Below are 27,981 nucleotides of genomic sequence, written 5' to 3'. Positions count from 1 at the left end.
GGTCAAAGATTCTGCTCGGCCCGCGGTGCGGGGGATAAAGCCGTGCGGAGGGCTGGGAGGCTGCGCAGAAGCCCATAGGTCTGTGCTCGCTGCTCCAAGCCACAGACTCAGGAAGATGAGGCTTGCCGTCCGCGCCCTGCTGGCCTGCGCGGTCCTGGGTGAGTGTTGGTGCGGGGGAGGCCCACATAGTTGTCAGCCCAGGTGCTCTTTTCACCCCCTACTCCAAAATACCGCCCCCTGGGTTCCCTGAGCATTTACTTCGCTCTTCCCCACCGCACCCCTGCACCTGCTTCAGGACTGCCTCGAGTTCCCCTCTGTGCCTCTGCTGCCTTTTCGTGTCCCGCTGTGCTTTCTTGCTTCCATTCCTTGCTTTCCTCCTCCTTGTTGTCCAGTAAAACTTACAGTATTAGAATACAACAAATTAGAGCACTTACATCATGGTTTATCAGATCCCTTCTATGAGGCCGCCTGAGTCAAGTCTGAACTGCTGAACATGGTATTCAAGACCTCTGGGATCTGACCCCACCCTTAACCTTGGCAGTCTGATGTCCCACAGATGCTCCTGGCACTGATGATGTCCTGCTAAGAAGCAGGGCCACTGAAAGGTTTGGAGCATATTTGAAGCCAGGCTTCTTGTGTTCTCACCAGTGAGAAGGGCAGTACAGCCCCAATCTGAGAGGGTCAGGTGAGGGTAAATGAGGCCATGGATCCAGGCACTAGCACATCCCTGGTGTGGGGCCTGCCAATGGATGGCCTCTGCCGATGCCCGTCACCTCCTGAGATTGCTTGGTTCCCTTTGTCCTCTAACTTTCGTCTGCCACTCCGGTGCGTTTGTTACACCTTTGGAGCCTCTGTGTTTAGTTATTTTATTTGTCTCTCCTGGAGACGTTTACCATTGAGAATTGGCCCTGCATTACTTGCCTTTCCCCTGTGCACCCTCCCTTCCCCCCCACCAAAAGCACCTCATAGGACTGTGCAAGGTAAATGCAGGACTCAGGACAAATTCCTGCCTATGAGACTGCAGGTGGGACAGTTTAGAGAGGGTTTGCCACTGAATCTTGATGCCTCCTGTGACTTCTCATGGGCACAGGTAGGGTAAAGTGTGGTTGGGGCAGTAACTTCCCTGTGGCCCCTCTTTATGCATTCTGGAGAACTGCTGCCCTCCCCCTTTCCTGCTTTGTGATTTGTGGATATTCATCAGCTTCCCTGAGTCAGCCTTCTGCTGCTGATCCACAGAAAGTAGAGATGACAGAGGGCTTTGGGAGTAGTGCAACCACATGATTTTAATAGCTACAGACATGGATGGCTTTAGCTTCTTCTAATGGCAGCCCAAAAGACTGATGAAGATTGAAGGAGGGGTCATTGGAAACAGAACCACTAAAGATGTGGAGTTCTAGTTATTCCTGGAACAGAGGATCATAGAAAAGTATCATAGACAAATTCATTATCTCATTAATCATTTGCCCCTACCTACTGGTGAAACAGATGGAAAATAACTCAGAATATCATCTTCTTTTGTTCCCTGGGTAGAGACCAAAGTCTGGAGACCTGGTATCTAGGCCAGTCTCAGCCACTAACAGGCTGGGTGACCTTGGCTAAAGCATCAGTTTCTGAGCCCAGTTCCATCATCTTTAAAAGATGGTAATTCCTCGTTGTATGTAAGTGATGAGTCATGGGAATCTACTCCCGAAGCCAAGAGCACACTGTATACATTGTATGTTAGCTAACTTGACAATAAATTATATTAAAAACATAAATAAACAAAAGATGCTAATTCCTACCTTGTTAGCTTCCCCAAACTGTAGTTTCAAGCCACTGCCTTCAAGTAGCTGAAAATGCCCTGTCACACCGATAAGGCTTATGTCCCGTGGCAGTCCCAGGATGGTGAGGCAAGGAGGCAGGGAGAACAGAGAGGAGTAGACAGTGGTCTCCACTTGAGAGCTGATGGTCAAGCCCACATCCCTCTGGCTAGCAGAGGGTGGTTAGCAGGTGACTAGGAGGACTCTAGCGTTCCTTTATCTTGTCCCCAGCCTCAGAAGGCAGCAGAATCTGTGCCCTGGGGTGTTAATGGGAGGAGTGAGAGGAGGACAGGATAGAGGGGATGGAGACTTCAAGACCCTTCAGAGGGTGCTGCTGTCTCTCCCACTAGCACAGGGACCTCTGGCCTCTTTCTCCTAGGGCTGTGTCTGGCTGTCTCCCCTGAGAAAACTGTGAGATGGTGCACTGTCTCAAATCATGAAGCCAGTAAGTGCTCCAGTTTCAGCGAAAATATGAAAACGGTCCTTGAGACTGGTCCCTTTGTCAGCTGTGTGAAGAAAACCTCCTACCTTGAGTGCATCAGGGCCATTTCGGTAAGTCACTGTTGCCTAAAAAGGAGTGGGAGAAAATCTGTACTTTCCTTTCTCTTCTGTTATTTTGAACAACTCTTTACCCACAGGTAGGAGGCTGGTGTGTGTGACAGTCAACCTCCAATGCTAATAAAAGCACTTCAGAAAGGGAAATTGGAGTGCTCACTTTTAAGGAGTCTTGAAACAAAATCCAATGCTCTGAAAAGGGGGAAATTTTGAGACACTAAGTTCTCTAAATTCAGGGGAAAAACAAGAATGTTTGCTATCAAAATTATTATACGACATTGTTTTGGAAGTTCTTGACATATCACGGGAAGTTGAATGATGCTCCCAGGGAAGAGAAATACAGTGCGAACTTCAGATGGTTGCTGAACCCTTTGTTTTCTAGATTTTCCTCAAACTCTTCATTCCTTCATCTTTGTGCACATCTGAATGTGGGTCAGACCCTGTGCTGGGCAATGGGGCTGCAGTGGTGAATTGAAACACACATGGTCATTAGTCTTGAGCTTACAGTACAGTCAGGAGAAAAGAAAAACATGCAACACATAGACTATAATTTCAAATTGTGTGATGTACAATGAAGGGAAAGAGTAGAATGCTCTGACAGAGACTTTCAGAAGAAACTTGTTTTGGCCTGAGTATCAAGGATAATCTCCCTGAGAGGGAAGCAATGAGCTGAGACCCTAAGGATGAGCATGGGTTAGGCTGCTGGGTGCCATGGGTAGAATACACCAGGTGGTGAACAACAATTTGTGCAAAGAGCCTGAGACAGGAGAGATGGGCTTTTTGAAGCTGCTGTAGGGAAGTCAGGGTGACAGGAATAGAGCAAGCAGGAGACTAGAAGGAGTAATGAGATGGGAGATCAGCCAGATAGAGTATGATTCACTGAAGGAATCAATGATTTGATAAGAACAGCTGGTCTGCTGTGCGTGCGTGTGTGTTTTAATTGGATCTCAGTTGCAATCATGGTTTAATTCTAACCATTGAATTATGACATTTGTTCCATTTTAGTCCATGCATGCCCCTCTTTATTTTTAAATGTTAATAACATAATATTATCCACGAACCTAACACAGGTTCTCAAAACTTCATCACTGCCAATAGCTTACTTCTAGGGCTGCTGTGTGGTAGTACTGGATTTTATGAGAATGGCCCCACTTAGTGTAGTATATCCCACTGACCTTACTTAAAACCACCGATGTGTTTCTCCATCCTGAGCAAACTGAATCCTAAAATTTTCTTGCCTTTTATTTTCATTTTAAGATGTGTATAGGCATGTATGAATCACGACACATTTTTGATTTGTGAAAAGTTTCCTAAATGTGACATTACTATGTGTTGTCTTCTCCTACTTGTTTTTTCCTCCTCGATATTATGCTAAGATTCACCCATATCATTGAATATAGCCATTGTTCATTCATTTTCAGAGCTCTACAATAGTCCATTATGTTAGTATACCACAATTTATTTTTTCTTTTCTGGTCATTAGGCATTTGGGCTATTTCCAGCTTTCTGTTATTCTAATCAGGGAATGACAAATATTTTTATATAAATCTCTTGGGACACAAGTATCAAGTTTCTCTTGAATATATATATATATGTGTATATATATGTGTGTGTGTGTGTGTGTGTGTGTGTGTGTGTGTGTGTGTGTGTGTATAGGAGCAGACTTGCTGTGCCGTGAGATATGAATTTGACTTTTTTTTTTTAATTTTTTTTTCAATGTTTTTTATTTATTTTTGGGACAGAGCGAGACAGAGCATGAACGGGGGAGGGGCAGAGAGAGAGGGAGACACAGAATCGGAAACAGGCTCCAGGCTCTGAGCCATCAGCCCAGAGCCCGACGTGGGGCTTGAACTCACGGACCGCGAGATCGTGACCTGGCTGAAGTCGGACGCTTAACCGACTGCGCCACCCAGGCGCCCCTGAATTTGACTTTTAAGACAATGTCAAACGTGTTTGATTTTTAAGCAAATTCAATGTTGTTTCTCTTTCTTTCTTTTTTCTTTTGGGGGTGTAGTTGACAATGTGGTTATTTAAATTTCTACTCCCACCAGGAGTGTATGAGGGAATAATCCTATCATTCTTGGTGAATTTGGTATTTTATCATTATTTAATTATCTCTGGCAGTGCTTTTTGACTAAACTCTATTTTTTTAATATTAACATTCTACACCAACTTTCTTCTGCTCAGTAGTCTTCTTCTATAGCTTTTTGCATTCCTTTATTTTCAACTTTTTGTGTGCTTCTGTTTCAGGTGCATCTTTTGAAAACTGTTTATTGCTGGCTTTTGTTTATTAATGCATTCTGACAATCTCATTTATTTTATGTGGTAAACTAGGCCACTAATAATTGTTATTACTGGTAAATATGGACTTATTTCTGCCATATTACTTTTGATTTCTTAGTTCAGCCTTTCCTCATTTTCTGATTTTTCCTTTTCTGTTTTCAAATATTGAGTTCATACGTGTGTGTTCATTTGTGTTGTTTCCCCCTTTTTCCACTTTATTTATATTCTTTCATGATTTCCTTAAATTCGTACTATATACTTTTAGTTTGCCAAAAGTTTATTGGAAGTAAGGTCCTCGTCAGGATCTGGTCTTATCCCTTTCAGACAAATGAAGCAGATGCTGTGACATTGGATGCAGGTTTGGTGTTCGAGGCGGGCCTCCACCCCTACAACCTAAAGCCTGTAGTGGCAGAGTTCTATGAGTCACAAGATGGTAAGTTCTTCCTGAGGACCCAGGAGAGAGTTTGTTGCTCTTGTTCTCTCCTGGTAGATGCTGAGTTTGTCTTGTTCAGGCAGGTAATGGGGATTAAAGATGGATGAGCATTCCCCATTGGGTATCAGTGGGGAATGAGAGGTCTTATCAGCTGCTGAAGACACAACTCAAGGCCTTTGGGGCTTTGGGATGGTTGAGGACTGGTGCTCCTGACACTGATATTCTGGGCCAGGAAATGTGCTCCCTGGAGAAACAGAGCAGGCTGTGTACAACCTGACCTGAACCACTGGGGTTGAGAGCTACACAGAGGAGCCCTCCAAGAACCATAGGTGCTACAAACAGGGGAGAGATCACACTGGAGCCTATGCTCAGAGCCCCAACAGCCTTGCATCTTTTCTGAGAGCAACCAGCTGTCCCTGGGCCTGTGTCAGGGGACAGGAAGTACTTTGAATGTGGCCCTTGTGCCACAACTCCAGTTTCCTGGTGGGCTTGGGTTGGTAGGTATAGGCAGACAGACACCCTGCAGGGCCATGGTAGGCAAAAGTATTTGGGCCACATGTGTATGTGGCCTTCTTGCCCCTGTGTTTGCCTGGAGGGTTATTACAAATGTTCTTTCTGTGGTGCCTTCTTTCCCCTGCAAGTCAAGGCAGGTTTTCCTGATCTCTCTCTCTTTATGACCCAACCCAACAGAAATGTGCCCTGTGGATTCCCTTTTTCTACTCAGGAGCCCAGCAGCAAGGAGCAATGTTTCCAACTGTTCCCCAGGCTAAAGGTCTTTCATTCACACTGTCCCTTTGCAGATAAAAAAACCCACTATTATGCTGTGGCTGTGGTGAAAAAGACCAGTGACTTCAATCTGGACCAGCTCCAAGGCAAGAAATCCTGCCACACAGGCCTTGGCAGGTCTGCTGGGTGGAACATCCCCATGGGCTTACTTTATTGGAAGTTGCCTGAGCCACGTGACTCTCTTCTGAGGGGTAAGTGGGCAAGAGGGTGAGTGCTATCAGGCAGGCCTACACAGGCCAAACTGGGGTTGCTCAGACATGATCAGGTGATCATGTGTGATGGGTTTTGGGGGTAGAGGTGGGAGGTATACCAACTTTAAGCTGGTCAGTTCTGCCACATCAGCAGTCCTTGGGAGGTGTCAGCTGTGTTTTTCTTTGAGCTCTTAACATCCAACCAGCGGCTGTCGTGAGGAATGGGGGGGGGGGTGGTGGTGGAAGGGCATCAAGCCTGACAGAGGGCTTCAGTCAGGACCAAGTTTGCTCGGCCCTACTGTTCACTTCCCTGGGGTTCTTTCCTGTCTGTGGCTGGTGTGTTTCCCATTCTGCTGGAGCTTTTCTGGTGGCCATCTGCAGGCCATGAACTTGGCCTGTACCTCTATATGGGGGTCTCCTATCTCTCAGATAGGATTCCTAGAGGAAACCTTTCTCTGAGATGTTCCAGTCTGACAGGCAGAGAGGGGAGCTGACAGCAACCTGAGACAGGCCTGGGTCAATGGCAGGCACAGGCCTAGTTCTTGGGGAGGGAAGTCGGAGGACAAAGGTTAACTTGTCCCTCTTGGAAAACCTTGATCTTGGTCAGTGAACACATATAATGGTGTGCTGGGACTGGGTGTACTGGTTTTCCTTTAGTCACTCTCTGTGCTCTCATGATCCTGGACTGGGAGCTGTGGCTCATGGTGTGTGGCCAGGGTGGCTCATGGCCTGTATTACATGTCTTATGTTGAGCAGCAGCGTCCAATTTCTTCATGAGCAGCTGTGTTCCCTGTGTGGATCGGACAACCTTCCCCCAACTGTGTCAACTGTGTGTGGGAAAAGACACAGAAAAGTGTGCCTGCTCCAACCATGAACCATACTTCGGCTACTCAGGTGCCTTCAAGTGAGTGAGACCAGCTGCTGTTCTATGATGGCCAAAGTGTCCAATGTCCTTAGGCTGTGAGACCCTACCTGGCCCACAGCAGAGCCCAGCCTGCAAAGAGGTGTCCAGGAGGCCTAATTTCTTCACAGTGACTCAGTGATTCAGCTGGGACTCTCCTCCAGGCCAGGCCAGTGCATATACCTTTCATGTGATATCTGACAGGGAAGCACCTCTCCTGGAGTCCCTTTCTATCTCCCCAGAGCTTTTGATTTCTTAGTCCAGCCCAATGAACTTAGTCTAGCCCAATGAACCTGCCCAATGTGTCCTCTCACTGGGCTAAGCAGAGCCTAAGGGGCAGGCACATCCTTAGTGTCTGGACCATTCTTCTGTGACTGACCTTCTGTTTTCTATTGTAGCAGTGTCTCGTGTTAAATGCACTGGCCTCTCTCCTGTCTTCCCTCACTACCCCTGTGCAGACAGCTCAATGGCTGATTTTTTGCTACATCTTTTGCCTTGGTTATATCCTAAAATTTGATAGCCAGCCAAGGGCACATTTCCTCTCTTAGGAGACTTGATGTATATTTATCTTCCATTTCAGAAATTTGAAAACTCTGTTCTATATCAAAATATTTTCAATGATTTTTTTTTTGCTGCTTTGGGAAACATTATGAGGGATTTCTAGTTCCTATAAATTCATCCTCCCATCTTAGTGGCATATCAGTGCCCTATGGCGCTTCCTCAGCTGTGGGTCTGCTCAGAGGCCTTCACCAGGCTCTGCCCTTGTCCCCAAGCTGTATGGTGTGATCAGACAGACCCTTAAGCCTGAGGAGACGGGCCTACCCTGCAGTAATCCTTTTAATGTATTTCTCTCCCACAGGTGTCTGATGGATGACGCTGGGCAAGTGGCCTTTGTCAAGCACTCCACAGTACTGGGTAAATGGCAGGAGAAGAATTTGCATATCTCCTCCAGGCTGTGGGCTTTTTTTTTTTTTTTCTCCTTCTGCATTCCTCTTCATGGGCCATAGTTAGATATGAGCATACTGTGTTCCTCCTTTATCATTGCTTGGGCTTCTACTTGTGCAGAGTTGTGTACATATGGGGTCCTCACCTGGACTCCTGGGCCTCTTTCCATAATTCAACCTCCTGGACACAGGAACCCTTCTTGCCGGTCAATGTTGCCACAGCAAAGGATTGGGGGCTCGTCTGGCTGACCTCGGCCTGAACTTGGCCCGCTGAGATGAGACCTGTTGTGGGTGTCAGGCAGTCACCCCTGCACTAGGCATCAGAAGCTTCCTTGCCTGTGACTGGTTGTGGGATCTTAACGTCAGTTCTCTTATGTGCTCTGGCTTTCATTTGCTCTAGGCATCTCAGCTTGTACATGTTATGATTTATTGGGATTGCAAGGGATAGGGACAGAGACTACAGCTCATGGCTCTGTCCTGGCTACAGTTGGCTCATCCAGGCTTTCTTCCCCCAGAGAACCTGCCAAACAAAGCTGACAGGGACCAGTATGAGCTGCTCTGCCGGGACAACTCCCGGAAGTCAGTGGATAGATATGAGGACTGCTACCTGGCCAGGGTTCCTTCCCACGCTGTTGTGGCCCGAAGTGTGGGGGGCAAGGAGGACTTGATCTGGGAGCTTCTCAACCAGGCCCAGGTACTGAATTCACTGTTCTCCCTCCTGCTTAGTGGTTCCTGATTGGATTTGGGACATTTTCCTACATTCTCTTCTGGCCACTATGGAATTCCTTGTTTTCAGGACATAGTGGGAACTGTGCCACATATTATCCACTTGTGTGAAAGTGCCCAGCAGGGACTCAGAGTCACACGGGGTCTAGTCCTGCATTACTGCTTAATTCCATTTCTTTCTATCTAAACTAGGACTTCTAGGCCAAGGGCAAACACCCCCTCCCCCATAAGGCCTTCCATGACATCCCCAGAAGGAAATGATCTCTTTCCCAATATCCCTCAGCCTGACTACAAGGGTGCTACACACACAGCCAGCTTTATTTCCTTAGAGCAGCAGAATCCCAGCACTGAGCCAACCTCCTCTCATCAAGCCATTCCATCTATCAAGAGTTTAAGTGGTAATCACACAGGGTCAGCCTCTGAAGGAGATCCATTTCTTATACTCAGTGAGCTGTCAACCCAGCCAGGGGGATAGGCCACAGAAACATGTTGCATGACTGTAAGAGGGCTGGGGGTGGGGAAGTTGCTGGGTGGGAAAGAGCAGGCCTGTCTGCCCTCTCTCCTGGAATCTTGAAAATTTCATGGTTTTAATTTCATTTTCTGGGGGGTTTGTTTTTCTTCAGTCTCCTTTTGCAGCATTCCTTGTTGCTGTAGCCATTTACTATTGTGTTTTACTATGTACAGGAACATTATGGCAAAGACAAATCTACAGCCTTCCAGCTCTTCAGCTCAACTTTGGGGAAGGACCTGCTGTTTAAGGACTCTGCCCAAGGGCTTTTAAGGATTCCCCCTAAAATGGACACCTGGCTGTACCTGGGATATGAGTATGTCACTGCTCTTCGGAATCTAAGGGAAGATATGCGTAAGTACTAGGGAAGGATCATGTGACCTTAGGAGCTAGGAAACCTGGTAAGGGCAGGGACCAGCAATAGACTCTTTCCAGGTACCAGAAGCCCACCCTGACATTTCTTTATCTGCCCAGCTTTGCCACCCTGTGTCAGACTGATGCTAAATGGTATTGGTCATCATGAGATGAGCCCGGATATCACCAAAAGGCATTGAAGGAAACTTATGCTTAAAATGATTTGGATTGATACTAGTATTATTTCCCTTGTATAAATCAGGGCCACCCTGCCTGGCCACTTTGTGAAACCAATTAGCCTGGCACAAAGTAAGGCAAAAAGAACAAAACTACTACAGACTTGTACATCTGCAGCCATATTATGATCAACATGTGCCATAATGAAGCTGGAGCTCTGGACGGGTTAATCCTGCTCCTGAACTTCCTTGGATCATTGTGGGGTTTGCTTGATCATTCTTTCATTCAACAGACATTTATTGATCATCTAGCCATAAACTGTGCTAGGTGCTGCGCATACAATGGTGAGACCAACATATATAAGATTCCGCTGCCATAAAACTTTCTCACCAGTGGAGAAGACAAATAATGAATAGTCGCTCTACTGAATGATTGATTACAAATGATAGATTTGCTCAAAAGAAGGGAAAACAAACACAACAGAACAAAATATCATGGTCTGATGAGACCATGAAAACAAAGAAAAATAGATCCTGGAGCTGTGGGAAAGCTTCCCCGAGGAAGTGACTTGAACTGAACTTGAAAATTGAATAGATGTCCATTTATTCAGCAGACATTTATTGCACTGACCACAAGCCAGGCACTGCCTTTGAATAATGAGGGTGCCTTGGAGAATAAGACAGGCATAGCCCTTGCCCTGGCTGAGCTTATGTTTTCCTGCAGGGAACAGATAATAAACAATGAACAAATAAATAAGAACAACTCAGGATGTGCCTGTGTAGCTCAGTCTGTTAAGTGTCTGATTCTTGATTTTGGCTCAGGTCCTGATCTCATGGTCATGAGATCAAGCCCCACAATGGGCTTGGTGCTAACAGCATGGAGCCTGCTTGGGATTCTCCCTCTGTCTCTCTAAATAAATAAATAAATAAATAAATAAATAAATAAATAACTTAAAAAAAAATAAAGTATTAGAAAAAAAAGGAACAACTCAGGTAGTTAAGTGCTATTTCAAAAAGAAGAAAAAAACCAGGAAGAGCCTGACTGAAGTGATAGAGGGGTTGTGAGTGAAGTTGGCTTCTTAGAAGAAATTACCATCTAAATGATACAACAAAGAGATTGTTACTGCCTTTGTTTTCTAAGGCTATTAATTCCTTGAATGGGATCTGTTTGTGTATTGCTGGCAAAATCCCAGCACTTTCATGAAGACAGTTAGCAGTATTCGTAGCCAGCAGGAACTTCTGAGGCCTCATCTAAATCTGGTTCTCTTCCTTATGCCCTAGGCTCTGATACCTCAAAGGATGAATGCAAGAAGGTGAAATGGTGTGCAATAAGTCACCATGAGAAGGCCAAGTGTGACACGTGGAGTGTAAACAGCGTAGGGAAAATAGAGTGTGAAACAGCCGAGTCCACCGAAGACTGTATTGCCATGATCGCGGTATGTCATTGCTGCCCCCACAGGGCAGCATCTCTACCACGGCTCTCTGCCTGTTCCTAAGGCTGAGTGAGTGTTCTTAGGAATGATATAAAAACCTGCGTTCCTAGGAACCTTGCCCTCGTGTGTGGGAGCCCACCCCCACAGGAGCTTCAGTACTTTTGATTTTATGGATCTGAAGGGCTCCTTGGGGTTCTGTTTCCTCCTGGTGTTAGTACACAGTGGAGGGCACTCTGAGCTGTGTCCGCTTATGGGAGGCTGGACCATGGTGTGGTGTGCCTGAGACCCATGGTGTGCCATGACAAGTGTGACAGGGCTGTGCTGATTGTGCAAGCAGGCAGAAGTTTAGCTTTGTTGATCACAAGAGCATCCATGTCTGCTTTTGGAATTTTGAAAATCCTGAATGGTACAAAAAAGAAAATGAGAAGTACTTATAATCTTCTAACTCAGAGAAAATCCTGTTAAATGGGATCATATCATATTCACAATTCACTACACTTTTTTTCTGATTATCTAGTTAGCTTTTCCTATGTCACAAATCATTTTTTAGAAAACATGATCTTTTAATGTTGTAATCTATTTCATAGTGTGGATATGATGCAGTTTACTTAGCCATTTATCCATATTATCTATAATATCATTTAGTCTCCGTCTTTTTGCTGTTATGAATTATACTTGCATGTTTTACATTTTATGAATCATACATTTTACTGAGATAGTTTCCCATATATTTGATTACTCCTTTAGGGTATATTTTGAAAAAGTATATTGCCAGGCCCAATGGAAAGCTTGGCAATCTTGTGGAATTTAAGCATCTCTATAATTCAGGGCTTATAAATCTGACAATTAGGTCGTTCAAGAATATTTTACTCATTCAGTAACACTTTGACTACACCAAGCACTGAAAGAGAATGCAACCGCATGGCCATGATTCAGGGCCGGAGCCCCATCAGGAGGCATTCTATGCCACAGACATGGCCTTGTGTCCCTGATGCCACTCATCTGTCTTACAAATAAGAACTTTGGTTTCCAGAAAGTTACTGTAGAAATGTCTGTAGGACAGTGCATCCTTATGAGAGGATAGGAGGACTCAATGTGGGTCTTTGCTCCTGGAAAAGCTAAGCAAGGCACCCCAAAATAATCATCAGTTCATCATGCTTTGGGTGAAAATGAGAGTATATTTTATTTTCTGTGCTGGGTGTTCCTGACTGATAGATCCTCTGGGGGTCTGGTATAAGTACCTGCTATCTCCTGGGGCCTTCGTGGCCTGTGCTGGGAAGGCTGCTTCAAGGAAACAGCTGGAAGGACAGGTAGGACAGGAGATAGCCTTGTCACCTGCTTTAATGTGCTGTGTCTTTGCAGAAAGGAGAGGCTGATGCCATGAGCTTGGATGGAGGCTTCATCTACATAGCAGGCCAGTGTGGTCTAGTGCCTGTCCTGGCAGAGAACTACAGTAAGTGTAGGGAGTGTCTCTCAGTGTTTTATTTCCTTTGGGCCAGTCAGAAGAGATGGGAAAATCATAGCCTGATTCATACCACATTGACCATAAAGCTCTTGCTTACTGAGCACCTCCTGCTTCCTAGGCTCTGGGCCCCCCCCACCATCTCTAATCCCCATAGTCATGGCAAAGGACGAAATCTTCTATCATACTTTCCACCAGGGGGATAGGAAGCTTGGCACTGGGAAGTTCCAGCTAAAAGTGACCTCTCTGCAGAGGACAGCTGGGATTCCTGGAAGGTCTTCTTGCTTCCCCAAATCACTTCTCCTGTAGTCCCAGTGCAGGGATTCAAGTATAGCCGGACCACTGTGACCACAGGTCAAAACAGAGCAGGAAACTTGAAATGCACAATTTTTGGCTAACTTCCAGAGGCCAGTGAGTGAAAGTGAACTTGAATCATCCAGACAGCCTGGACTGTTTGGGAATGTGGTAACATATAGATTGTTTTCCTGGATCTTTTTATTCTGAGCTGCACATAGAAATGGCATGACTTTCAATGAATAAATGTTTAATGATTTTTTCATTTTTTCCTCCAGACAATGAAGACCCTGAGTGTAGCAACAAGCCAGAGAAAGGTGAGTTGGGATTGGTACCTCAGGAGTTTCATTCTTATTACTTTGGGGAAAGGGTAAGGTATATTTAAATTCAAATCAGAAGTAGGTAAGGCAATAAAAGAGACCAATTTTTAGACTACAAAAGAACCCTAGAAGGATGATAATTGATAATGATGGTTACTCTTTTAGACTTGCCATGACTTGCATGCAGGATTTCTCATTTAATCCTATTAAGTGGGTACTGTCATCCTTTAAGGATGCCATAAGAGGACCAACAGCTCATGCGGTTACAAGTTGTCTAGGCTCCTATATCCAGCAAGCAAATTTACACCCTCCTCAACACTCCCAACTCTTTGTATTACATGAGGCCTGGACAGTTTTAGATGAGAGTTAGCACCAGGAGTCTTGCTCATATGTGCCTGGCAGGCCTGAGCAGAGCGGCTCACACGGGCATATGTCTAGGAGCATGAAATTACCCAGCCTCCCAGCCAGGCTGGGCCCAGGAACCCAGGCCGGTTTGGCTCTCAGTTAATGCTCTGGTGGGGGTGGGTCTAGAAAGATGGGATAGGAACAAGACTGGAAATCTTGTCAAGGTGATCACTGGGTCCCAGAGCTCCAGTGCTCAGATCTCTCCAGCCATTTTCCAGCCATTAGTGTGCAACTTTGTCCTTGTGACCTCCCCTGTTACAACCTCCCAGCCTCTCCCCCTCATTCTAGGAGCCAGACTCTTTAGCTGAAAATAGAAAGACCTGGTCTTACTCCACAGATAAGGCTTCTCTGTTTTCTGGTGTGAACAGTTGACTGAATTAACTAAATTGGAAGGTTGAAATCATGAGTTGATATTCTATTCACAGTTTTAGGAGTAGCCTGTATTTCCTGCTACAGATGGCAGCTGACTTGATTTTGAATTTCTACTTCACATATTTATTTTGGTGCAAACCTGTATTCTCCTCATGGCCAGAATATTCCCTGTAGTTTATTTGGTCATTTACTACTCTTTCCTAATTGTGACTGTATAAAATGTAAGAGTCACATGTGCTTTTCAGTATCCATTCCTCTGATACCCCACAGTGGAAGGTGAGTTGCTGGTTTATAACTAGTTTTATGCATTTAGGGAAGACTGGTATACCAACCGTTGCTCTGATGATGATCTTTTCTTACTATTTTGTTTTTTAAGTTCAGAATAATCTCCATCTGACAGAATGACTGGTACTTCCTCTCAGTCTTGCTTTTTTGTTTTTTTAAATTAATTTATTTATTTTGAGAGAGAGAGAGAGATCATGAGTGGGGGGGGGGGCAAAAAGAGAGAGAGGAAGAGAGAGAGAATCTCAAGCAGGCTCTGCACTGTGAGCACAGAGCCTGACACAGGGCTCAAACTCACGAACCTTGAGATCATGACCTGGGCCAAAATCAAGAGTCAGACACTTAAACGACTGAGCCACCCAGGCACCCCACGTTTTGTTTTTATAAGTAGGCTCCATGCCCAGTGTGGGTTTGAACTCATAACCCTGAGATCAAGAGTTGCATTCTCTACTGAGCACGCCAGGTGCTACATCTCAGTCAGTCATTGGGAAGACCCTTTCAAAGGCAGAAGGAATGATTCGGGATAATTTTGTTACCATAGGGAAATGGCAGGTTTTGATTGTAGATAGATACTCTGGAAGGCCTGGGGTTGTTAATACTTTCTTTTTTTGTGTCTTTCCTGTAGGGTATCTTGCTGTGGCTGTGGTTAAAAAATCAGCAGATGAATCCCTCACCTGGAACAATCTGAAAGGCAGGAAGTCCTGCCACACTGCAGTAGATAGAACTGCTGGCTGGAACATCCCCATGGGCCTGCTCTACAACAGGATCAACAGCTGTGAATTTGGTAAGTGAATCTTGAGAGGGTGCTGTGATCAGAGCCAGGCTGGAAAGAGGTATTCTGGAAAAAAGTGGTATGGTGCAAAATGCTGTGGCCCTGGTTTTATAATAGTAAAATTTGGTTAAAATGAACCTCAAGGAGATACCTAAAAGGGTTACTAGGGCTGGGGAGCTAAATAAGACTGGTTCTTTTTGGTTGCACATATGGCTTGAGTAAACATATGTTTACTTCTCTCTTTCATTAAAAAAAAAAAAAGAGGTAAGCAGTCCATGGCTGGCTGATATGGTCACTAGAAACCCAGGCTCCTCTCTTTCTGTTCCACCATTGTGAGCACGGGGCCTCTATCTTCAAGGTCAACCATGGTAGCCATCACATCCATGATTCAGGCAGCCTCAAGGAGCAAGGAATAAAGGGAGCTTGAAGTGTAATGCCACCTGCTGTCGCTTTATTAAAGGAGCTATCCAGGAAATCTAAATGAATTACTTCAAGTAACTTCTTACTGTTCAAAACTCAGGCACACAGTCACTCTTAGCTGTAACAGAGGTTCGAGAATGTCCTCTTTTATTTGGGCATGTTCTGTCCCAAATAAAACTAGAACTTTGTTCAAAAATTAAAAATAGAACTACTATATGATCTAGCAATTTCACTTTTGGGTATTTGTCCAAAGGAAAACACTAACTCAAAAAATTATATACATCTCCACGTTCCTTGCAGCAGTATTTATAACAGCCAAGATATGGAAACAGCCTAAGTGTCCACTGAAGAACGAATAAAATTTGAGATACACACACACACACACACACAAAACACTTTTATTCAACCATGAGAAAGGAAGAAATCTTGCCATTTGCAACAACATGGATGGAACTTGAAGTTGTTACACTAAGTGAAGTATTTAGAAAGACAAATACTGCATAATCTCACTTATATGTGGAATCTAAAAAAAAACCCAAGCTCATGGATATGGAAAACAGATTGATAGTTGCTAAAGGTGGGGGGTGGGGCAATGGGCAAAATGGGTGAAGGGGCAAAATATACAAGCTTGTAGGTATAAACTAAATAAATCCTCGGAATGTAATGTACAGCACGGGGACTATAGTTAATAAAACTGTATTGCATTTTTCCAAGTTGTTAAGAAAGCAGATCTTAAAAGTTCTCATTACAAGAAAAAAAATTTTGTGACAACATACGGTGATGGATGTTAACTAGACTCATTGTGGGAATCATTTTGCAATGTATTGCTATAGCGAATCATGTTGCACACCTGAAACTAATGTAATGTTACATGTCATCTATCTCCCAATAAAAAACAATGGAGAAAAAATTAAAAGAAAAAAACCCAACTAGATCTTTGTTACTAAGGAATAAGGGGAAATGACTGTTGGGTGGACAGTACAATCCCTGCCACTGGGCTTTCTAGGTAATGTGAATGTGTGGAATCCTTGGATCTCTTTAAGGTCTTGGCAATCTCACTGAGGGGCTGCCCAGCTCTTAGGCCCTTTCAAAGCGGTGAAAACCAGTTTATTCTCTGTGTCCACTGAATATCTTCAGGTATGAGTTTAGTTCTACCCCTGAACAATGTATATGTAAGTTAACCATAGACAAATATTTTCTAATGGTTATTTACATCAACTTTCTGAGTACTTCCTCCTTGATACCTCCAAATATGTGCAACTGCTTTAAAAGGAGAGGCCTCTGGGGCACCTGGGTGGCTCAGTCAGTTAAGCGTCCGACTTCGGCTCAGGTCATGGTCTTGTGGTCCGTGAGTTCGAGTCTGGCATCGGGCTCTGTGCTGACAGCTCACAGCCTGGAGCCTGTTTCAGATTCTGTGTCTCCCTCTCTCTCTGACCCTCCCTCATTCACGCTCTGTCTCTCTCTGTCTCAAAAATAAATAAACGTTAAAAAAAATTTTTTTTAATAAAAATAAAGGAGAGTCCTCTGAAGACAGCTATGAACCAGACAAGTCCTGTGTGTAGGGACCGGGGATATTTCTGCACTGGGGTGTTCTCTGACAGCAGTTTGAGAGGAGGCAAAGTATGGCTGGGGTGATACCCAGAAAGCTTGGGCTCCCCACCAGCAAGGGCACTACCTCTGCTCTTCTGAACTTCCTGGCAGTTTCACAGCCATCAGAGAGCAGCTGAGCTGTGAGTAAAACCCCCCAAGCTCTTAATTGAGTTTGGAGTTCTAAATTCTATTAAAGTCTCTTCTAAAAAATAGCAATGGAAGGAAAATCCTGAAAACAAGTGGCACATGCTCAGGGAGTGAGACCTTCAATTTTATCCCTTTTATGTCAATTTTCATGTCATTTCCTTCTCTTCTCTCTTTAGATAAATGATGACATTATCCACGTACCCATGGAATCCTCTCTACCTGACTTGTAATGCTCTACTGACATCTATTCCCAGCCTCAATTAAGTTTTCTTTTAAAGAAAGAAAACTTATTGGACCTGGCAGGTCCTGACTTGGTGGTGGGTCACAGAATGAATATGTTCCACTTGGGCCATACACACCTGTTATGTGTTAGATGAAAGCTACTCATATTGATTCAGTTAGGAAGAGCTGACTTTCTCTTGTCCTTCTACACAGATAAAATTTTCGAACAGAGCTGTGCCCCTGGATCTATGCGAAATTCCAGTCTCTGTGCTCTGTGTGTTGGCTCGGCAAAAATTCCAGGAAAGGAGTGTATTCCCAATAGCCATGAGAGATACTATGGTTACACGGGGGCTTTCAGGTGAGTCTTTTAATCCTGACACAAATATAATGATAAACCCAGCCCTGACAAGATTGCTTTTTAGGAACTAAAGTGAGATTATTATGTTCCTGGCCTGTTAGTCTTGCATGTATTAGGAGGCCACATTTAGCAACTCTATGAGAACCCTGTGTGAAGGAGCATCCAAGTGCCTCCAGAACACTATCTCTAGACCTGGCTCTCATAGCAAAGACTGACAGAATGCAGATTAGAAGTTCTCAACAGGGGGGCGATTTTCCCCTCAGGGGAAATTTGGCAGTGTCTGGAGATGTTTTTGATGATCAAATGGGGTTGGGGGAGGGTGCTACTGGCATCTAATTGGTAGAGGCTGCTAAACATCTTACACACACAGGAAAGCATCCTACAACAAAGAATTGTTTGGCTCAAAATGTCACAATTGCCAAGGTGAGGAAACACTGCCATAGTTGAATACAGGAGTCAGGAGTCTGGTTCATGCTTTTCTAGGCACCTCTGGGGAACCTATGGCCATACTCACCTGGCAATACACAAAAGTAACCTGCAGGACTTCTACATTCCCAACTGCCAATTCTATTTCATGGGGTATTTGTTACTTATACAAAGATGCCTATGCACCTTTTGACCTTATTGCTTTTTAATTGTCTTACGTTTCAGCCTTGTGTTAGTAGTTCATGAGTCCATCATCCGCACAATGATGGTGGTATTCTAACTGAACTTCTCAGTAGTGAAGGAGAAAAGAAAGGTTATACTAATTCTCCAGTTAGAACCACCTGGTGAGTTAGTGTGAAAAAACAATTCACAGTCCACAGATTCCCAATTTTTACAAAGTAGAGTGTGAGTAAGGAATCACCGTATTGGGACACTGCCCCTCTAATATCTCTATTGATGCTAGGGAAATGCTGTAGCTCTATTGAAGAAACTATGCCATAACTTAGCATTTAGTGTATGGAATTGAGATTAGATAACCACAAAGCTAATTGGAGGTTTTGTTTTCTTTTCTTTATTACTTGCATTAGTAATCTGTAAGATTAGTGATAGAATGGGAGTCACAATTGCTGACATCAGATGGCTAGCCCTGGATCTATCAGGTGGCCCTCCTGAATGACAGATGTTGTCTCTCTGACCTTCTCTGTTCTCTCTCTCTGTCTGGCACTCTGCAGGTGTCTGGTTGAGAAGGGAGATGTGGCCTTTGTGAAAGACCAGACTGTCAAGGAGAACACTGGGGGTATGTTCACATGCTCCTCTGTCCCCACATTTTGGGGTTTCTGGGTTCACTTATGGTCAGGATGCCTTTGTGGATGTGTATGTACTCTGTTAGACTCCAGAGCTCTGACCCTTGACCTGTTTTTTTCAGTGGAGAGAGAAGTGTTCACCTGGGTAGGCAGAATGGTAAGGACCATGAGGTTCTTCTAGTGGCCCTGAATTGGTGCAGGCATTGCCTTTCCCCTAAATACTTCAGTGCACACTTTGTAGGAATGAGGACATTTTCTTATATGTCTACATTATAATTACTGAGATCAGAAAATTGATATTAACATGCATTGAATATTTACCATGTTCACAGCCCATACTAAGATTTTGTGAATTATCCCCAAAAGGTCCTTTTTAACTATTTCCTATATTTCTGGGTCCAATATATATATTCGTCCAATATATATATTCCAAATATATTCTAGGTCCACTGAAAAAAACCTAGAGACAATAGTACACCAGAGGGAATGAACACCAAGATCTTTACTTCTAGAACCATTCTCCAATAGCAGGAGGCAGGGACACTTGGAAAAATAGCTGATTCTAGGGCTGAGGCAGGAAAAATATAAGGTGAGCCTGGAACATCATGGTGAAAATTTGGGGATATATCAAAATATACAGGAGCCATTTTTAATGATCCCCACTGGCCAAATCTGGGACATTTTGAGCACTAGAAGAAATAATAATGGTAGTAAGATAATGACTTATTCAATAAAATGGGAATATGGGATAATAATATCCTGATTAAGCAAATGAGGATAAAGGGAAACATCTTCCTTATTGTGGAACAAGAATAAATGGAGGAATACTATAATTATACAGTTAAAAAAACCTATCATTTAGCAAACAATATAGTAATAATTGTTTCAAACAAGAATCATCAATGGGTACTAAAACTAGTGGGTGAATATTAGATGCCGTGACATTAAAAAACCTAACAAAATTTTTTTTAAAGTTAGTAAGAATGAGCACTCCACCTGCCCCCTCCTATCACTAACTGCTTAGAGAACCTGCTACAGTGCAGGTAAGTATTACCTCGCTTCCTTTCTCATGTCCCTTCACCCAACCCCAGATCATCCCAGCAACTCATCTAGAATGAACTAGCTTATCACCAACTCCTCTGAGAATACTTCCAAGATGGCATGCCCCCATCCCACAACAGAATCTTCCATCCATATGACTAGTACATTGGGTTCATCTCATTCTGTAATAAACTGTGGCTACAGAAACACTTTGAGCTCTTTTTTCCTTCTTTTATACCCCAACTATGGTAAGTGGCACACAGAAGTTGCTAAGTACTTACTTGAAGGACTACTGTGTTGGCTAATTTTTCTTTCTTTTCTCCTATGGCTTTTGCTTTTTCCTTTAAAGGCTGCCCTTTTTCCTATGACTTGAGTTTTACCCCTAGATTGGTTCTTTGTTACCCCTTGATTTTTAAATTTTTTTTCTTTGGTACTGTTCTGAGTGGGGTTTCTCTCTCTAGGTCTCACCTCTGCACCCTGCAATGACTCCAAAATCCTTACCCCCTGAGGAGAAGGTAGAGCAGAGGCCTCAACTGCCTTCTAAATAACACCCTGGAGTCTCTATTTGCCATGTGGCCATTTTTATATACAAAGTTCACTGGCACTGCAACCTCAACCGCTATGAGTCCAAACTTCTACTATTTCTTTCAAAATCCACTCCTCTTCTTAGCTTCTATCCCTTTTGAGGCCTTTATCGTCTGCCCTGACAGTTGGGCCTAGGTTAGTCTCTCAGTCAGTATGTGTAACACAGGTTACACACCTAAAACCATGTCTCCTCCAGCCATCTCTCCCTAATGAATATGTTCTCACCAAGATGGTTCTCCGCTCATACAGCATTTAGAAATATAAATAGAAAATGTTACTATCTGCATCCGGAATTGTTGTTTTTGGTTTATGTGCTATTTTCCCGCTCCAATAAGACAGAGGGTGGACAACATAGTATTGAATAAATGCTTAAATTATGAAGTAGAACAGAATTGGTTTGGAGAGAATGATGATGGGTTTCATTTGGAGGAAGCTGAGTTGAAGGGAATGGTAAGAAAGGGCAGGATAAATGTTAGAAGGTGAGCAAAGATGTGTGCAGTTACTTATGGGAGAGACACAGGCAATTTGGAGTTTTCTATTAAAACTGTAAGTCTATATTTGGGGAGGGTAGGAAAAGAGGTATTTTTACTTTATAAATAATACACAGCTTTATGGTAGCTAATTCATGCATTAGTTGTTCAATTAAATAAAATTAAATGAAAATTAAATTAAGAAAAAGATTGCAACGCTGCCTTTTAGATGAGAAGTAAAAACTAGGAAAATATATTTGAGAAGTGCCTCAGGAGGAAGGAAACCTTGAAAATGGGTGAGATTTTCTTCTTTTTCAGGGAAATTACAGAAACAATGAAGAAGCTGAGAACAGGATATGGACCTATACGCACAGAAGCATGTGTGCATTTATTTTCATGTAGAACCAGTATGAGCACATCAGATTTAGAACACTGGTCCAGCTTGCAAAATGGCCCCGGGGGAAGTTCTTTTGCTTGCTGATGCCAGATTGTATTGCACAGAGGGCCACATTCTTTCTGTGCTAGAGCAAGAAGTCCAGATGCTTTGGAATTTAGTAGAAATGAAGATGTTTTTGAACATCATTCACAGATATATTTCACTTTCTCCTGGTTGGGTGGGACAGGTTGGAAGGGATGGTCTCTAGGAAGTCTTGGTTGAGTGTTGAATCTGTTGAATCAGACTTATATACATGTGAGTGTCTCTTCCTCTCCACATCACTGTGACCCCAGTGTGTGCATTCTGCTGGCCAATGGCTCTAGGTCCTTCACAATGTCAGTGGGTTGGTTATGTGCCCTCAGTGAGGGTGCCTGACCAAAGCTATCAGCTGTGGCTGACCCACCTTCTCTGTCCCCAGGAAATAACAGTGAAGATTGGGCTAAGGATCTGAAGATGGAAGACTTTATGCTGCTGTGTCCTGATGGCAGCAGGAAGACTGTGAAAGAGGCTGAAAAATGCTTCCTAGCCCATGCCCCGAATCACGCTGTGGTCTCACGGAAAGATATGGCAGCTTGTGTTAGCAAAACATTACTTGATCAGCAGGTATGGACAAGCCAGGGCCTGCCATTTTTTCTTCCTGGGTGTGTGTGGATTATTTGGGGGAGTTCAGTGTTAAGCACAGCCCTCACTCCAGCATTCTCTTTCTGGAAACTAGAATTGGGAGGCTGTCACTTGTGGAACTGGATCTCCCAGGCCCAGGTCTGCTTATATCTCCAGGTCACTGGAGATTAGTTCCCACGTGATCCACTGGCTCTTGGGTCCATGCATCTGCTTTCTTGCTCACCCTTGACCTTGCTCTATGGTACCGTCATTTTCTCCTTGTATCCTTTTTGAAAATGAAGGAGAGTAATCCTGTATCCTAGCCCTCACTGATATAAGTCATGAAATGTGAAATGTATTTCTCTTGTTTAGAGAGACTGAGAACCATTCCAGCAGCCAGAAACACAGGACCTCTATCCTCAGGCAGCTTGTCCTCTGGGGAGAACAAGCAACCCAGGGCCAGCCTTGTTGTGAGGGGGAGGGGGAGAGGCTGCCTGAGTATTCTAATCCTGAGAGTCCTCTACCCACAAACACCACTTTCTCCTCAACAATAGCTTCCTGCCTGCCATTAGTTTTCTTTAAAAAAAAATTAAGATAGCATATTTTCATGATCCTTCTTAAGGTAAATGATAATAATAATTAGCGTTTAATGAACATTTCTTAGGTGCTAGATGGAATGTTAAACTTTTTGTAATCATCATTTCACTTATAATCCTACAAGGCCTAGAGTTAAGCCTCTTGCCCAAGATGGGATCAAAGATGCAGTCAAACATGAAATTTAACAACTACCTATACTACCCCTTGTTGTGCTCCGTTTAATATCTTCTTTGATAGTAATACTTGGAAGGAACATGTTTCTGTCCTCTCATTTCCTGGAAGCACTCTCCAAGGCCATAACCAATGAAGTGGGGAAGAGAGATCAGGGATGTCAGGAATGACTAGGTGGGTGGGAGGGACTTCCCAGAGGTGAGACTAGGATGCACCCCATAAAGGACATGGGGTCTCATGAAAGCATGAAGCTGGGGCCAAAAATGGGTCAACGCCAGGCGAGACATATGGAAACATCCTGAGGCATCCTCTGCAGCTTCCCTTTCTTCCCCAGGGCTGGTTTCCAGCTTTCATCCCCCTGAAACCAATCCTTGTCTTCTCAGCTATTCACTGCCACAGACCCTCATGTGTTTTCCCTCTATCTAACAGAAGTTGTTTGGAAAAACTGAAAATGACTGCTCGAGCCAGTTCTGTATGTTCCAATCAGAAACCAAGGACCTTCTGTTCAAGGATGACACAAAATGTTTGGCCAAACTTCCGGAAGGCACAACATATAAATCTTACTTAGGAGCAGAGTATATCACAGCTGTTGCTAACCTGAGACAGTGCTCCACCTCAAGTGAGTAAGAGAAACAGCATGGGGGAAGATGCCAAGCAAACACGGGTGGGGTTCTAGGTGGTGAGTAGAAAAGGAGGACTGGGCGGTGGCCCTCTGGGATGACCAATAGACAAGACGAGATGATGAGAGAACACAGTAATCCCAGCACGTGTGAAAGGCTTCTTGTATGGGCAGATGGTAAGGTGGACACAGGCTCAGGGCACTAAGGTAATGAACTGCCCAGACATGAAGAATTCCATGTTATTACTAGGGAAAGGAAGAGGTTGTATGTACCCAATGCTCATTGCTCTGCAGTAAACTCCTTTTTTAAAATAAAAAAAAGTTTATTTATTGATTTTGAGTAAGTGAGTGAGTGAGAGAGAGAGAGAGAGAGAGAGAGAGAGAGAATCCTAAGCAGGATCCACATGCTGAGCCTGACACAAGGCTTGATCTTACGACTGTGAGATCATGACCTGAGCCAAAATCAAGAGTGGGATGCTTAACTGACTGAGCCATTCAGGCACCCCTACTAAACTCCTTTTTATATAGAGCTGAACTGTCCAATATAGCAGCCTCTAATTATTTATGGCTATTTAAATTTAAATTAATTAAAATTAAACAAAGTTAAAAATTTAGTTCCTCAGCTACGCCAGCCACAATTCAAGCATTCAGTAGCTACATGTAGCAACAGACAGGTGAGCAAACAGAATATTTCCATCATCACAGAAAGTTCCCTTACACAGCACTGCTTTTGAGAGCTTGAACAATGACAATTTTTATAATTATAAAGTTGCTATACCTACTGCTCATTGAGAACACCAGTTTTCTAAGCCTCAAAATAACAATAAAACACACCTTTGCACTTTAACTATGCTGGACATCATTGAATCCCTTGAAATCATTTGGAAGAGGTGACAGAATAACATGTGGATGGAGGGAGGTTATTCTTTAACTCCTGTGTGCATATAAGTGAGCCATGGTCCTTAAAATACTGATTCACAGGCTGTGGGGCTACTGATTCAGCAAGTCTGTGCCAGCGTCCCATAGTTCCAACGTAAGGAACACGCTTACCCACAGCCACTGTTGTGAGCACCCAGGTTACATTTACCTAACCTATATCCTCCAGAAAGGAGGCAAAGTCTCGGTCTGCTATTCTTTGCTCCTTCCCCAGCCCCTGGCTTGGAAACTGGCATGTTCCAGGTACTTGTTATTAGTTCCTCACCTGACTAAGGAGGCCAGAGAGGACAGTCCCACCAGGCTCCTTCCAGCTACATGGATTTAGATGTAGGAAACATGCCTATAAGACACAAGGTGCGGGATGATACAGGGCAGGGAACCCATGTTACCATCCTTGGTGCACAGTACTGCCCAGAAAGATACAGGAGCTGGGCGGGCAAGTGGAGAAGGCTACTGGGAGAATGGCCTAGTCTACCTGTAGACCCCTAGTGCGTCTGAGTGCTTTTGTCTCTGGCTTAACTGCTCATTCACTCAACAAAAAATAAATATAAGTAGATTTTGACTGACCTACCTCTCTTCTCTGCTCCACAGAACTCCTGGAGGCCTGTACTTTCCACAAAGATTAAAATTCAAGAGGTGGAGCCACACCAGATGGAGATGGGAGCTCATGTGACCCATAAGCTTCCCTTTAGGTCTCGCTAGCCTGAGTGGTTTGTTTGGCTTCACAGTTTGGCAGTGGTGCCTCTGCAGAACATAAAATAAAAATTATTATGGTGTTATCTTTTAAAAACTTCATTCTTTTCTAAATGTTTGGCCTGGAAGAATTTTTTTTTAAAACACTACCTGACTAAATACATTTGCAACTGAGCACTTCCTTCAGAGCTCAAATTCATGTGACATCTTCCACAGCTTTGATTGTGGTACCACAGCCAAGTAGGAATCTTTCTGAAAGGGGTCTGCATGGTCATTGTAACAGAATCAAGTGTAAGTGGCTGTGTGTGTGTTGGGGGGGGGGGCAGGAAGGAGGATGCTGAGTGAGTTATTGAGATGGAGTGTTCAGTGGAGTACAGCTATTTTTGCCTTGAAAAAATATAGAAGATTTATATATTTTTTAAAAATTTTAATGATTTGTATCAGGTACACTTGAGGTTCTGATTCTAACAGGCTGGAAAAGTGAATCACTGGAACATCTGAAAATGATCACTTAACCCTGATTCCCACAGTAGTCACTGCCCTGTCTCCTCTCCTTCTTCTGAAAGGTGGAGACTCACTCTTTCCATGCCTCTTATTAAAGGCTGAACACACAGAAATCAGTCTTCTGTTCCACTCACTTCCCTGCAGCTACCCTGGCCAACGTCATGGCCCATCTGCCATGTAAAAAACAATTTTAATTCTTTCATTCCTGAGTCTGTTTACTGCACTTGAATGGCTGACTGGTCACTCTTCCTGGGAACTCTCTCAAATTTCTCTGACATGGCAGCTCCCTGCTTTGGCTCCTACCCCTCTCTGTCCATTTGTGGTCTTACCGTGGGCTCATCCTGCCAGCCCTGAAATTGTAGGGAAATCTTCTCGGGCTTCTTTTCTTGATCCAATGCTCTTACTTCCTAGGCCCTCCCTATGCAATGTGAATGACTCTGGGGCACCTACATCTCTAACTATATTCCTGGCCCCTGCCTCCTGCATCCCCATACTCATACTTCCTCCTGCCTATGGATCTATACTACACAGTTCTCACAGCAATCAGAAGCCCAACAAATAGAAAACAGAGGGGATCATCTTGCCCCTTCCCTCTTCTGCTTCCCTAACTGTCCAACTGTCATTTCCATATATTTGACAACAGCTGAAGACATGGTCTTCTATCCACGAACAGGAGTCATAAACCAAGGAGTCAAATTTCAATTCACTGTTTTCTCTCACTCCATAGCCAATGCCAGCAGGTTCTGTTGATTTTGCCTTCTAAGTGACTTTCCAGTTTGCCCCTTTATTACTTCACTCCTACTACAGCCTCAATTTACACTCAGGGGTAGAGCCGCAGATGGGGGATTTCTGGACACAATAGTTCATATCTCTAACAGGACGCTGGGTCCACTTTGCAGTTAGGACCTGATGTTGACCTTTTTACACACAGCTTTGAGCCTATCAGCACTCTGCCTTATTTGATATTCACCTAAACTCCACCCTTACCCTAAATCCTATAATAACTCTTTACATTTGTTTGGTGAAACAGTTCCTCTGGGGTCTTATTGCAATGAGGCAACAAAGCTAATTTTATCAACAATGTACTGTCTACCACAAGCCTGACACTGTTCTAGTGACTGTAAATGCAGCTATGCATATTGTAGTCTCTTAAAATGATTTCTGCTTATTTTGATTTATTCCTCTCTCTAGACTGCCTTATCAGTATAGATGTACAAAAAAATGAAGTAATGTTCACCAGATACTACAGGTATAAATCTGAAGTGATTTGTGGCTTTATTCTTTGATCTTTCACTATTGCTTGAGTTTTTAATATGACAAACATGTCCTATTTTAATTCTTTTAGAAAAATCATCTAAGTGTTTTTTTCCCCCCAAAGAAACAAAGTTAAAGAGATAAGCCAGAATACGGGAATCATACGATTGATGTCCCTGAGTCTGAGATCATTTCCAGTGTGCTTTGGAGCTATTGGGAATAGAAGAACAGGGGGAAATGTGTCTGGAGAATGGAACATTTTAATTAATGGGAGAGAGGGAAAAATTGTCTATGTTTGTTTCACTAGAACTCTCTTCATTTGCTATTTGAGTAAAGGAGCAAAACACGGTCAGCAAGCAGCAGTCAGTATCTGCCTGTCCTTCCTCTGGGTTCATCTCCACACACCTCCTGGAAGCATGTGTTGACAGAGATGTGAGAGGACAGGAAACAGCAGATTCCCTCCTGCTCTCATTCATGAGAATGACATTTCTTCTGCCTTTAACCAGGAAACATACTGGAAAAAAAAATCTGTGTCTTGTTAAACCATTCTTTCATCATTCCTAAATTTTACCACCAAGCTCTTTTTCATTCACATAGCTCTGGCCAAAAATTCTTATACAGTTAGGACAGTTATGGTGAGTGTTCTCCTGTTCGGCCCTTCCTCCTTCCCTGCATTTTTAGCTCCTAACAGAGGAATCAATGGTTATTATAAAGGATGTGTGTGTGTGCGTGCGTGTGCGTGTGTGCATGCACTGGGTAGTGGATACAGAGCAGGGACCAGAACCATAAGAAAGAAAGAAAAAAGAGAATGTGGTAAAATTACTGCCAGTTCTGATAGTTTTAATTGATAGTTCTAATTTAAAATAAAGTAGTTGGTTTACTTTCTTCAGCCTCACATCCTAAACATCCTTTCTTAATCTGGAGTGACTATTGCCTACATTTATCAACGGAATGCCTGGAAAATGAATTGTACTATGTTAGAGCATATAGTTAAGCATAAAGGAGCCCAACTGCCTGGGGCTTAATAGATAAGTTACTTAACCCCTGCCTCAGTTTGCCTCTGTAAAATTGGAATAATGGATCACTGTGAGGATTAAACAAATTAATAAATTA

General features: G+C 43.6%; 1 protein-coding gene across 1 annotated transcript; it reads left to right on the top strand.

The window, feature by feature from the left end:
• On the top strand, window positions 1-25,196 carry LOC101085148 (serotransferrin). Its single transcript, XM_019810683.2, has 17 exons — window positions 1-158; window positions 2,179-2,351; window positions 4,962-5,070; window positions 5,871-6,047; window positions 6,804-6,951; window positions 7,808-7,863; window positions 8,408-8,586; window positions 9,303-9,480; window positions 10,938-11,092; window positions 12,452-12,542; window positions 13,124-13,162; window positions 14,850-15,008; window positions 17,589-17,733; window positions 18,891-18,955; window positions 21,913-22,097; window positions 23,292-23,481; window positions 25,009-25,196. Exons 1-17 carry the CDS (start codon window positions 116-118, stop codon window positions 25,041-25,043), a joined length of 2,127 nt encoding a protein of 708 aa, XP_019666242.2. The 5' UTR covers window positions 1-115; the 3' UTR covers window positions 25,044-25,196.
• Window positions 25,197-27,981: the final 2,785 nt, after the last annotated feature.

Source organism: Felis catus, chromosome C2, assembly GCF_018350175.1.
Source record: "Felis catus isolate Fca126 chromosome C2, F.catus_Fca126_mat1.0, whole genome shotgun sequence".
NCBI lineage: Eukaryota > Metazoa > Chordata > Mammalia > Carnivora > Felidae > Felis > Felis catus.
Note: the sequence above shows the minus strand (reverse complement) of the source record. Positions and strands in the feature narration are given on the sequence as shown.

What these genes read in the sequence shown, in the direction of transcription:
- LOC101085148 (XM_019810683.2), top strand. Translation starts at nt 116, where the DNA reads ATGAGGCTTGCCGTCCGCGCCCTGCTGGCCTGCGCGGTCCTGG. An exon ending in ACTGTATTGCCATGATCGCG is followed by an intron (nt 11,093 to 12,451) that starts GTATGTCATTGC and finishes GTGTCTTTGCAG; the next exon opens with AAAGGAGAGGCTGATGCCAT. An exon ending in GATCAACAGCTGTGAATTTG is followed by an intron (nt 15,009 to 17,588) that starts GTAAGTGAATCT and finishes CCTTCTACACAG; the next exon opens with ATAAAATTTTCGAACAGAGC.